The 13,454-nt window shown below is 46.7% G+C and overlaps 1 protein-coding gene across 2 annotated transcripts in view; it reads right to left on the reverse strand.

Moving 5' to 3' along the window:
• Window positions 1-9,363: 9,363 nt before the first annotated feature.
• The window catches only part of CDADC1 (cytidine and dCMP deaminase domain containing 1), a 54,413-nt gene continuing 50,322 nt past the window's right edge, over window positions 9,364-13,454 (reverse strand). For both annotated transcript variants that reach the window (XM_012812749.1, XM_023508078.1), the window contains one exon: window positions 9,364-9,592. In XM_012812749.1, coding sequence (XP_012668203.1) covers window positions 9,519-9,592 — 74 coding nt within the window. In that variant the 3' untranslated portion in view covers window positions 9,364-9,518. The remainder of the gene's footprint in view (window positions 9,593-13,454) is intronic.

The following is a 13,454-nucleotide window of genomic DNA, read 5'->3' on the forward strand; positions in this document are numbered from 1 at the left end:
TGCCCTGGTCTCTCCTGGCTGCTGCTGTCACCCTCCCTTCTTCCTCGGCCACCCCATCCAGCCCCACTTCTGCCTCACCCCACGGGTGGGGTTTCCTTCCTCACCACCCATTTACCCCACAACCCGGCCCCACCTCTCCCAACATGATCCTCCTGGGGCCACCAGGGCCTCAGTGTCGCCAGATTCGATGGGCGACCTCTTATCCTCCTCTGACACATCCCCTCAGTGGTAGGTGACACGGGAGACAAAGGCCCTCTCCTCTTCTAGGTTCCATGAACCTCACCCAGCTGGGCCCTGCTTCCTGGGCCTCCTAGCGCCAAAGACAATCTCCCGCGCTGCCCTCCCATCCCGGCTCCCTGCGGGGCTTCCGGTCTGCGCCTGTTGTGGGCAGGTGGCTTCAGAAGCGGCTCCAGGTGGACCGGATGTCCAAGCCCATACGCGCCCCTCTGGGGACGCGGGACTCCGGCGTCCTTGGGACACGCGCTCCCAGGGCCGCTGGCGCCCCCAACTCCGCAGCGGTTCATGCCACAAACCCAGAAGTCAGGTGCGAGTTGTCTCCCTGCCTCCCACCTGCAGCCACCCCACGGGCACTTCGTCTCTGGGACACAGGCCAGATGTGAGCAGCTCCGCGTGCCCGTCTCCGCACCAGGCCCAAGTGATTTTTCTCCCAGGTCAGGTCTGGACACCGCGCTTCCGCGCCCCAAGCCCGCCTGTGGCCTCCTTTAACGCTCAGACTCAGCCCAAAGTCCACACTACGGTCGTCGAAGCCCGCAGGATCTGCTCGGCCTTGTCTGGCCCAGGGTGTCCTGCGAGGCCGGCTGCCTTTCCGTCACCACCCGGGGGCCTTCCCCGCCGGGGACCGTCCACCCCGCTGCCTCCTCACTGTCCTTGGGAACCACCGCAGTTAGCAGCAACCTCTGGTCCTTCCTCCCTCAGCTTCATCCCCCAGGGCCCTGGACCCGGATCAGGGCCGCCCCATGCGCCTTCCTGAACGTCCCGGCCGGCGGCGTCTGGGACGCGGAAATGCACCTTCTGGGGTTCTGAGTGAACGCGTGATCTGTCTTTATGAAAAGCTTCGCGTGCGTCTTTCTCTCTACCGAGTCTCCGGATCCGCCCTGCCTCCTCCCTCAGGCTGCCCGGGGCCGGGCGTACCTGCCAATCCGTCCCCTGCGGCTCCGCGCTCTGTCTGCGCGGGTCCCTGACCTTCCTCCGTGCCGCTTTACTCCCCTCAAACGTAACCTGTGCTGAGACCCTCATCATGTCTTTTTTTTTTATTATTAAATCATAGCTGTGTACATTAATGCAGTCACGGGGTACAGTGTGGTGTTTTCATATACAATTCGAAAGTCTCTCTTCAAACTAGTTAATGTAGCCTTCGTGTCATTTTCTTAGTTATTAAGACATTCATACTCTGCTTTTAGAAAGATTCACTTGTACCCTTGTAAGATAAACCATAGAAGTGACCCCACCAGTCACCCTCCCTCCACCCACCCACCCATCATGTCTCAGTTTGAACCCACCACCGGCTGTCGCATTGCTCTCGCTCCCTCCACGCCACGCCGTGGGCTCTGCACACTGAAGCTGGGGTGGCCCTTTCAACATGAAAACATGATCGTGTGGTTAGAATCCTTATGTAGCTCCCTGTTGCTCCTCGGAAGTGTTCCCAGGGCCCTCGTTGGTTTCACTGTCCGCTGCCAACCTCCCTCTCCTCCCTGTCCTTACACCCGTTGCTACAGCCATTTGCTGTCCCTACTGTAAGTGGCCATCCAGCCCCAACCCCAGGTCCCCTGGACTCTAACAATACTCCGTTCTAGTTTCTCTTCCCCGCGCATCTGTCAATTTCTGGGCCATGCAGCCCCTCTGACTTAAAGGAGGTGGAAAAGCGCACTGCTCCAATGACCGAGGGACACCGGTGTGACAGGGAGGCCTAACTGGTTGAGAGACCAGAATGTAGGAGCGACTGAATCCAGCTCAGCAAGGACAGATGTGAGCTACCTGCCCGGGTGCGAACGCAGAACTATGGGCGCTCAGACTGGCGGTTCTGGTGGCCCCACTGCCCTGTCGGCTGCCTCGACCCCTTGCTGGACTCGCAATAGCTCAGGGCCTGGAGCCTGGGCCACTCTTGCCCACGCGCGTCCTCTTTGCACTGTTCTCTGCAGAAAAGCAGCGGGTGGGGACGCGGGTGGGAAACAGTGGTCAGCACGCTGGTGGCCCTGGAGGTCATGGGAGAGGATGGGGTCCTTGGAGAGAGGGAAGCTAAGCAGGGGGCAGGGAGGGCCCAGGAGAGGCCCGGGGGAGACAAGAGAGATAAGAAGCTGGAGAGGCCAGTGCCATGAAAACCAAAGGGGCCTCAGAAGGACAGGCGGGGAGGCCATAGGCAGCCAGGGGGCGCTTGGGGACCGCCGATGGCAGTGGAAAGTGGTGTCCCTGGGAGGGCGGGTGCAGAGAGACATGTGGTTCCCGGAAGAATGGAAAGATGATGATGTTGAGAAAACGACTGCGGGTATCAGGTAATGTAGGGAAAGGGACCGCTGGGTGAACAGGGTGCACTGTTTAGCAGCTGCGGCGTAACAAGTCCCCTGAAACTCAGGAACTTAAAGCCAATGGTTTTCCTGTGAGTCTGTGAGTTGGGTTGGGGTCACCTAATGAGGGCCCACCTGGCTGGGTGGCTCAGCTCCCTGTGCTGGTGGTGGCCAAAAAACAAACCAGCAAATGGAAACAAACACACAGGCTTCCTGAAGCCTAGTGCCAGAACCTGCACAAGGACAGTTCCGCCTCATTCTGTCCAAGGCAAAGTCAAGGGCGGAGAGAATCCACTAGCCCTGGATTCTTAATCCTTAGCGCCTGGGCCACAGGAGACTAGCAGAGTTGTAGACAGAGAGCACCAGTCAGGGAGAGGCTGGACAAAGTGTGGCAACTGGAAAATCCTGAAAGGCATTTTGGAAGGAGAGGTTCATGTTCTGGTTCTACCAACCTATTAGTGGTGCAACCTTGGGTAAATCTTTTAGCCTGAGACCCCGTTCCATCACCTTTAAAGTGGAAATAATCCCTACTTCATAGTGTGAAAATTGAAGGAGGTAGTGTAAAAAGTGCTTTGCTGTCAAATGAAAACCTATGTCAATGGCACAGTAAGTTTCCAGAAGAAGTGGGAGGCTGTCATGGGAACCCTGGGAACACAAAGGCTACTTTCACATCCTAAAGGGCACTCATGAGGGAGAGGCTGAGACACAAAGAGCCCTGTGTTATAGACCAAGGACATATGAGAGGAACCAGGGCAGTGTGGGGGGAGGAGTTTGTTCCATAAAAATAACATTTTAATAATGAGGACTGTTTGAATGTGGCTTTAGGAGGTGGTGACTTCCTGATGGCTGTAGGTGCTGGGGCCGAGCTTGGCTGACTATTTTCTTTGAGGAGAGTTAGGAGGAAAAGCAGGCCTGACAGTGCCTGGATTGATCACGGGCCCTCAACCAAGGGCAGCCCACCATCCCAGCCTCCAAGGGCATTCTGTTGTTAAAACTTCTTGGTGACTCAAGTGGCGATTGATGACTATGGGCCAGTGATGCTATGCCTCTGGTACTGCTCAGACCAGTCCTAAGTAATGGAAAATGATCACGCTCAAAATGCGACCAGTGCTCCTGTGAACAAACACTGGATGAGGTAAATTCAGAATTCCAATCTTTGTTGTTGTTTTTGTTGTTCTTTGAGACAGAGTCTCACTCTGTTGCCCCAGGCTAGAATGCTGTGGTGTCAGCCTAGCTCATAACAACCAAAATCGGGTGGCGCCTGTGGCTCAAGGAATAGGGAGCCGGCCCCATATACCAGAGGTAGTGGATTCAAACCTGGCCCCAGCCAAAAACTGCAAAAAAAAAAAAAAAGAAAAAAAAAAAACCCTCAAAATCTCAAACTCCTGGGCTCAAGCGATCCTCCTGCCTCAGCTTCCCAAGTAGCTGGAACTAAGGCTCCCCACCACCATGCCCAGCTCATCTATTTTTAGTAGAGATGGGGTCTTGTTTTTTTTCAGGCTGGTCTCAAATTCCTGACATCAGGCAGTCCTTCTGCCTTGGCCTCCCAGAGTGCTGGGATTATAGGCCTGAGACACTGTGTCCGGCTGGAGGTCCAATTTCATCCAAAGAAATGAATGCCCCATTTTTAGAAAATGTAACCAGCAGTCCCTCCCCCCAACACACACGCATCTGTTTTGCCAGTACCTTTGCCAGCTGAGGCAGGAGGATCGCTTTAGGTCATTGACCTAACTGGGAAAGTATTTGACTTTAGGAAAATCTTAGGTGTGATTAAATGAGCAAAGTCACAACAGCAAAATAGTATGCTCCATTTAAATAGTAAAATTATACTCAAAGGCTTATGAAATAGTCACAAATATACATGACAGTTGGGTAATGGGTGATGAAAAGGTTGTTAGTCAGCTATACAAATCATCAACTGTGCTGCCACATAGAGAGCCAGGTACCCTGTGTGAGGCACATTAGCTGGGAAGCTGACGTGCCAGCTAAAATAAACAGTCCACACTTAATGAACTACTGTTTTGCTTGTTGCATAGAACTCAAAAAGGTTCTTTAGAGATGTCTGTTTTCTTCAAAAACCTGGTTAGGCAGTTTGAACTATACTTTGCTTTTTTTTCATCAGCATTTATTTTTTCCAGGAAATACATGCATTTGCCGCTGCAGTGGCTGTTGCTGCTGTATCTCCCTCATTGAGGCATTCTTAAAAGAAATGTGTGGGTCTGCATGTTCCGTATCACCCCTTGTCACCCTCAGCTTATTCAGAACCTGGGTCATCGAAAGCCAGGGGGTGTGGTTGGCTGGAGAAGGGCTAGTGAGCATTTCATCCCTTCCTTTAGGTGTCAAACCATCGCTGATTCACCAGCAAAGACCTCTCATCAGGAGCTGTCAGAATTAAGGGTCTGCACGGTCTCTGATGCCTCGGATTCAGGCCAGTCTCCAGGGAATGAGCAGGCAGGAAGAACTGAGGCTCATCTGTCACTCTGGTGTCAACCTGAGCCAAGACAGGTGAAGCCTCCCTAGCCCACATTTATCTAAAAACGTGGGCTATTCCTCCACCAACTATAATGCTTTGGTTAGTGTATAAGGCATTATCAGACTATAATGGTGGCTCTCCTAGCATGTTGACCATGAATCTTTAAACTTTAGGAACACATACACTTGTGCAGCAAAACACACTGTTACCCAGAACCTCTCGTGTTGACCAATTAGAAATTATAAATCACTAGAAGTCCATGAATTTGATTGTTGCATATTGAAACTATATTTGAAATAGCATATTAAAAAAATACTGTAGCAGCCCCTTACCAATGGCATTTCCTTTTCATATTTTGAGCTTCTTTAGAAGAAGTTCATAAAATAGTTCATGGGGAGTCCAGTAGGCAATACCCAAGGTGAGCGGCTGGCGGTCATGGCTGAGCCCACCCACTCATGTTTAATAAACTGAGTCTTAATGAAAGGTGACCCTGAAGCCACCTAGTGGGACAACCCCACAAAATACACGGCAAGCCTGGTAAAGTGATTCCATTTTTCAAACCCCTTAAGATCACAATCAGAAATAACAAACTGGCAGACAGCCTACTGATACGGTGATGTCCAACAAGGTTTAACTCTTTATCTTCAAAGGTTGTTTTTTCTAAGGCATTCTTATCTCCCCCAAGCCTTCATAGCTCTCGGCGGGAGACTGCGCTCCTCTGACACAGTATCTTTAGGGTTTATCCACAAGGAGAAGCACCATAACATCGCGGGGGAGCTACTTGTGCTAAAATATCTTGCTACAAATGCTAAGTTAAGAAGAGCATGAAAACAAGGAACGAAACTGATGCTCAGTCCTAAAAAGCAGCAGTAACAGTCTCAGCTGACCGGCAGGCGGCGCTATGCTCAGCACCACTTGCTCGAAAGTGCGTCCGAAGCCGACTGCTCTGGCGGTCCCCAAAGCAGAGCTGTTCCTGCGTAAAGTGAGGAAGTCTTATGAGTGAGTGGTGTATTTTCCAAATCAGTAAGGTGAAGAAACATACAGAAAAGAAAAAGCTTTGGGAATGATACAATGAAAATACATAAACCGGTGTGTACCGCGTGATAGGCTTATTGACCAGGTGACCCCTGAGCTCCACGGACACCAGCATGTTCTTCGGGACCCACCTCAGCTCCTCCACTGCTATAAGGCACTTTCCGTGACTCCCCAGAGTGTCTGCATGTCCCCATGTGACGCCACTGTTCCTGTAGTTACATGCACACTGGCAGTTCTCAGTCTGGAAGGTCACTGGAGTCACCCAAAGGGTCTGTTAAAACCCAGCTAAAATAAACAGTACACACTGTTTTCACACTGATAAATATTAGGAATACTGGGCCCACCCCGGACGGTCTGAGTCACCAGGGCTGGGTGAGCCCTAAGAACAGGCTTATCTAACAAGTGCCGAGCATGCTGACGCTGCTGGTACGGGGACCACACTCTGAGAACCACTTTTCCCGACTGCTGTGAGTGTATTCAGATCAGGGAGCATTTCTTGTACATCTCTTCCTAAGGGTCTAGTCAATGTCTATCAGTCATTGGATCAATCAACAAATATTTACAGAATGCCTATTAAGTGCCAGGTACTACGCTAGGCACTGGGACTCAGCAGTTTAAAAAAAAAAAAAAAATATATATATATATATATATATATGCACATACACGTATCTCTTGGCCCTCATGGAGTTTACCTTCTGGTGCTACATAATCCATAATTGTATATTGAAATCTGTCTAGTCATACAGAAGGGAAAACTGGCATTATCATGACCATTTTAATAGTACTATGGAAATACCAATTTTTCACTTTCTAATAATTTCTTTCCATTTGCATGCTTCTCCTTTCCCACTACCCAACACAGAAATGCGTAAGCCTGGCCGTATACCAGCTTGTGGGGCTTACACAATATTTGCTGATTGATTAATAAAATATTTGGTATAGGGCAGCGCCTGTGGCTCAGTGAGTAGGGAGCCGGCTCCACATACCCAGGGTGGAAAGTTCAAACCCAGCCCCGACCAAACTGCAACAGAAAAATAACTGGGTGTTGTGGCAGGCGCCTGTAGTCCCAGCTACTCAGGAGGCTGAGGCAAGAGAATCACCTAAGCCCAGGAGTTGGAGGTTGCTGTGAGCTGTATGATGCTGCCATGGCACTGTACCAAGGGCGATAAAGTGAGACTCTTGTCTCTAAAAAAAAATTTGGTGTAGGTGGCATATTGAAAAAACAAAAAATCCAAGAACTTAAGCGTTAATGTAGATAATAAAGCCATTTGGGGAGGTATGCAATTTCAGTGTTTTCATACTGATAAATATTAGGAATAGCTTCACGCGTGGTTTTCAAGTGAGCATGAGAGAGCTCTAAGGGGACTTCCCTTCTCTCCCTCCCCACTCCATGCTGTACAGCTGTGTAAACTATTTATGGCAAGTTTCAACTGCCTGGTGTGACTTTGAATGCCCACTGGATCTATGCAGGGTGCTATCCAAGCCAAGACATAAAGTTAACACTGGATTGTCCTGAGTATAATTCTGAGAAACTGGTAAGAGACCCTGGGAGGCCACACGGTGTCATGGAAAGGAAGGGGACCAGGTACAGAGGCGAACTAACCCCTCCACAAAGCCGGGAGCCTTCTCAACACAAACGTCCCCAGCCTGTGAGCCTCCCCTCTCTAACCCCAAGAAAGTACAAAAGATGAACCTTCAACTTTGAACTACTTTTTTTCAAAGTTTCTCAGCAAATAAAAATGACAGAAATCATTTTTGGGAATAATTGGAAGGTAAGTGAAACAACCATGTTGGTATTTTGGGGATTGGCAAATGTTTTTATTTATTCATTTTTTTGAGACACAGTCTCACTTTATTGCCCTTGGTAGAGTGCCAAGAGTCAAGGTCTCGCTCTTAGTCAGGCTGGTCTTGAACTCATGAGTTTAGGAGATCCACCCACCTTGGCCTCCCAAAGTGCTGGGATTACAGGTGTGAGCCACTGCATCTGGCTTGGCAAATATTTTGTTTTGTTTTGTTTGAGACAGAGTCTCACTTTGTCCCTCTCAGTAGAGTGAGTCATAGCTCACAGCAACCTCAAACTCTTGGACTCAAGGGATCCTCTTGCCTCAGCCTCCCGAGTAGCTGTGACTACAAGCATCCACCACAACACCCAGCTAATTATAGAGACGAGGTCTTGCTCTGGCTCACGCTGGTCTAGAACCTGTGAGCTCAGGGAATCCACCTGCCTCAGAGTGCTAGGATTACAGGCATGAGCCACTGTACCCAGCAGGCAGGCCGGCCAATGTCTTTAAGAAGCTTCCCTTTTTAAGGTCAAAGCCATAAGACATCTATATTATATGAAAAAAAAATTATAGGGCGGTGCCCATGGCTCAGTGAGTAGGGCACCCGCCCCATATACTGAGGGTGGTGGGTTCAAACCCAGCCCCGGCCAAATACAACAAAAAAATAGCTGGGTGTTGTAGTGGGTGCCTCTAGTCCCAGCTACTCGGAGGCTGAGGCAAGAGGATCACCTAAGCCCAGGAGTTGGAGGTTGCTGTGAGCTGTGACACCATGGCACTCTACCAAGGGCAATAAAGTGAGACTCTGTCTCTAAAAGAAAAAAAAAAAAAAACTCCCCCCCAATAAAAATTATAAGGGAGGGAGTATTTATAAATGGAATTCTGAGAAGGCTAGTTTCAACATTCCAGATCAAATATTTCTTTTCTGTTAATGTGAGAACCAAATTTGAGGTTCACTGTTAATAATTTCAAGTCAGTGATATCAAATAGCAACGCTACCTCAAGAGTAACATTCTCATCCTCTTGCTACCCCAAATCAGTGATATAACTGGATCCTCGTCCAATAATCACTGTGATTCTACATATTAAAAGATTTAAGAGAAATTAACAACATTAAAAAATGTATACTTTTAAAATGGAGACCAAGTCCACCAACTTTATTTTTATGAATCATCCTAATTAAGTAAATTTTGATTACTAGAAAGCTTTGGGTATAAATGTGACCTTTTAGTTAGTTACACACTGACTCCTAAAAGATGACATTTATTTCCCTGGAGCGGTTTACTAATTGTCACCCTTATAATCCAAAGGAATTAGTATTTCTCAAAAAGGTGTGTGATTCCTTGCGGAAGTGTGACTTCCTGTGTACCAGCCCCTTTCAGATTGCCAAATATAAAGTCAAATTGGCTAATAAAGTCTATTGACAAATAGAAGTAAATCCCTGTTAGAGATTACATTGGTCTCAAATTATTGCTACCTCATTTAGTGTAATAAAAGAACTCACCACGATATTCTGAAAAAACACACACATAAATCTAAAATAAAAATATTCTCTTTAACATCATTCATATTCTAGAAATAAATTAGTGTCCTTAAAAAAGCTTTTCAATTATTCACAAAATCCACCCTTATTTTCTGAGTTAACAAGGCTGAATTTTAGAAGTGCAACAGAAATTTCCGGAGGCCTTCGCTCCCGAGCAGGCAGCCTTCTCAGTGGTTCCCGAGACACAGCTTCTTGTTTGGATGCCGCTCTTCACTCAGAGGCGTGGTGCTCAGCACTCCGTCTAGCATTCAAGAACAACTTCAAGTCAGGACAACTTCACTTCAAACACATGGGTACTTGTTTTAGCCACGTAATTTATAAAAGCAAAATAATGCTTATGTTAAAGGAATATTTGCTTTATTTTATCTTCTAATTCTTAATGGTGAAGAACTAAGAATTGGAAGAACTGGTTATTGATTCTAAATAACTCACTCTCAGGAAATACAGTATCTGACCTTCTATACACAGGATTCACTCAACAGAGTATGGAAAATAATTCATAAAACTTCTTCATGGGAGGGAGTCCCTATTACACATATTAGGCTGGAAAAAACAAAGTAACCCACTTATCCTCTAAGGGAGGAGGGCCCTGTGTGGGGGTAGAAAGTGGGGGGAGGCCCCCAATTCACACAATCCTGTACTGGCAAGAAGACTGACTTATATGACTGGATGGGCAGGGCGGAGAGCAGGGCTTCAACCTTTTCCTGGGTTTTGTTGTTTTTAGCAACTTTCTACAATAAACCAAACTCTGTTTAAAGCATTCGATAAACTGCACCTATTTAAAGGGTACAGTTTGATGGGTGCTGACAGAAACACACACACACCTTTCACCAGTCAAGACAATGTAAGTATCCACCACCTGCCAAAGTCTCCTCCTGCCTGTCAGAGAGCTGCCTGCCCTCCATGCCTGTGTGTCTGCTCTGCTGTTTCCTTGTCCTAAGGACACCTGGGGTCAGGGCTCCAGCTTGCCTTCCAGAGGTAGATTTGGAAAACATCCTCTTCCTCTCTCATCCTCTTGTGTAATATTTGAAACATAACACAGACATAAAGCCTAACAATAAAAGGAACGTTCAATAACTTACTGCCCCTCAAAGGATTTTATCCTCCTTAAATTTGCACTAACTGAATAAAACTGCATAAGGTGGGGTGGGAGCAGGGTGGAAAAATGAACCTACTGCCCCAACAACTAGATACTAGAACATCACCAGTTCCTGTGTGCTGTCTCATCCCAGCCCCGTTCACAGGTACCTACTACCTTAGAGTTTGTGTTTATCATTCCATTGCTTTTTAAAAGCAATTTTACCATGCATGCTAAACAATATGCTCCAATATTTGGCTTCTTTTTGAACTTTACATAGAAATTGCATCATAACAATTCTGCAGCTTTTCAAAATCCAATATTCTACTTGTAAGATTCACATGTTTAAGAATGTGGCTCAAGTGCATTCACTTTCACTACTATATGATGGTCCATTGTGGGAATACATTAGAATATTCTTATTTACTCTCCCAAGATAAATATTTGTGCTATTTCTAGTTTTGGCTTTTATATAACAATGTTGCAATGAAGTCTCTATCTCTTGTATAACGTGCAAGAACTTCTCTAGGGCATATGCTTAGAAACATTGTGGGGTCTTTGGATATATGCACATTTCAGCTTTGCAAAGATATTGTTAAATTGTTTCCTATGGTGGTTGTAACCAGCCCCACAGAGAAGTTTCTCGTGATCCATGTCCTCCATAACACCTGGTACTGGCAAACTCCTATTTGCAAATCGAACAGGTGTGAAAGGTTGCTCCCATTCAATCTTAATCTACATTTCTCTGACTACTAATGAGTTTGATCATCTTTTCACGTGTTCAACATTTGTATTTGAATACAAATTATTCAACATTTGTATTTCTTCTGCTGTGACATACCAACAGAATGTACCTATTCTCTACTAAATTCTCCTTTCTTATTGATCAGTAGGACTTCTTTACATATTATGGAAACCAACTCACTGTCATGGGTAGAAAATATATTCTTCCAGCAGATGGCTGGTCTTTTCCCTTTCTTAATTGAAATGCATTCTAATTTCTCAATCTTCTTTCCTAGAGTAAGCATTATTTGTGTCCTGCGTTAGTCATCCTTCCTACTCCAGGTCATAAAAATACTTTGTATTTTCTTTTCAAACTTAAAAAAATTTACCTTTTCCACTTGTCTTTAATCCACATGACTGATTTTTTGCACGTAACTCAAGGAAAGCATTCAGTATCATTTTGATAACTCACTTCCCAGCACGACACATTAAATATTTCTGCTCCGACCCCACCTGTACATGACCCTCTGTCAGGGGCCTCCATGCTCCCATCAATGAGCTGTGACCACACAAGCTACCAATTGTGCCATTAATAAGCAGGGCTTAACTTATGATTTTAGCCATCATATTTTTTCATTTAAATTCTGAATTCTTCCTGAGTTTTTTTCAGAGTTGTTTGTGTTTTTTTTTTGTTTGTTTGTTTGTTTGTTTTTTGTGAGACAGTGTCTTGGTCTGCTGCCCAGGCCAGAGTGCAATGGCATAATCCAGCTCACTACAACCTCCCTCTTCTAGGCTCAAGCGATCCTCCTGCCTCAGCCTTCCAAGTAGCTGGGACTACAGGCACCTGCTACGACCTGGCTAGTTTTTCTACTTTATATAAAAGTAGAAAGCAAAAGTCTCACTCTTGCTTCAGGCTTGTCTTGAACTCCCTGGCCTCCCTCGATTACAGGCATGAGCCACCATGCCTTTCTGTCTAGTCATTCTTTATAATGGCTTGTTCTTTGTTCAATTTTTCAATCTTTTACTTCTTAAACATTTTATACCTTCTATTTGATAACTCTTTAGAACATGAAGTCCTTGGGGATCTAAATGTGCTATTTGTTGTTTCTGTCTGCTCTCACTCGTGGTAGTATATTTTCTTCTGTGTTTGGTGATTTTTCAATTATGAACTTTTTTTTTTATATCCTGTGGGCCTGAGTTGGGATCCCTTTCCTTCGGAGAGAATTTGCACATGCCTCTGCCAGGAGCCAGCAGGTGCACCTGAGTGGGAGCATTTTCGCTTCCATTGAGGAGCTCCAGCTTCAGGTTGGGGCTTTAGCTTAGTTCACCCACTTTGTAGCAGATCCAGACTCACTCTCTGGGGCCCAGATCATATGGCTGTTCATCCTCAAGACAACCTGGGCTTTAGGTTTGCTGATTGAACCTAATCAGATTCTTGCAAAATGTTTCATCCTCTCTCTTTTATTTATTTATTTTTTTGAAAGAGTCCCAAGCTGTTGCCCTGGGTAGAGTGCTGTGGTGTCATAGTTCACAGCAACCTCCAACTCTTGGGGCTTAAGCCATCCTCTTACTTCAGCCTCCCAGGTAGCTGGGACTACAGGCACCGGCCACAACGCCTAGCTATTTTTTGGTTGTAGTTGTCATTGCTGTTTGGCAGGCCCCGACTGGATTCAAACCCACCATCTCTGGTGTGGGTGGCTGGCGCCCTAGCTGCTTGAGCTACAGGCACCAAGCTACTCTCTTATTTTTGAAGGCAATATGAGTGGTTCCTGGATATCTCCTTTTCCTCTTTTATGAAACAAAGTCTCACTCTGTCGCTATGGGTAGAGTGCCCTGGCCTCACCATAGCTGAGCTCAAACTCCTGGGCTCAAGTGATCCTCTTGCTGCAGCCTCCCAAGTAGCTAGGATTACAGACTTGGGCCACCATGCCCAGCTATCCTGTATTTTCTTGAAAGCTCTGTGACCTGTGAATTCTTGTTATGGGTTATTTGGGTGCTGGTTCTGTGGAGAGGAAGAGCACTCAGGAGCAGTCAGCCACACTGCCTGTCTCCCTTCTTTCATTGTCCCTGCTACTGACACTGAGAGAGTATCGGGCAGCAAGTTGCCCTCTGAGTTGGACAAACTTGGCCATAGGTCAAGCCCCAGTTTAGCAATAAAGCTGGTGTCTCAACATTCACCTGTTGATTCTTTTTTGTTTGTTTGTTTCTTGAGACAGAGCCTCAAGCTGTCCCCCTGGGTAGAGTGCCATGGCTTCACTGCTCACAGCAACCTCCAACTCCTGGGCTCAAGCGAGTCTCCTGC

This window comes from Otolemur garnettii, unplaced genomic scaffold (genome assembly GCF_000181295.1).
Source record: "Otolemur garnettii isolate 467f Iridium unplaced genomic scaffold, OtoGar3 scaffold00221, whole genome shotgun sequence".
In the NCBI taxonomy this organism is placed as follows: Eukaryota; Metazoa; Chordata; class Mammalia; order Primates; family Galagidae; genus Otolemur; species Otolemur garnettii.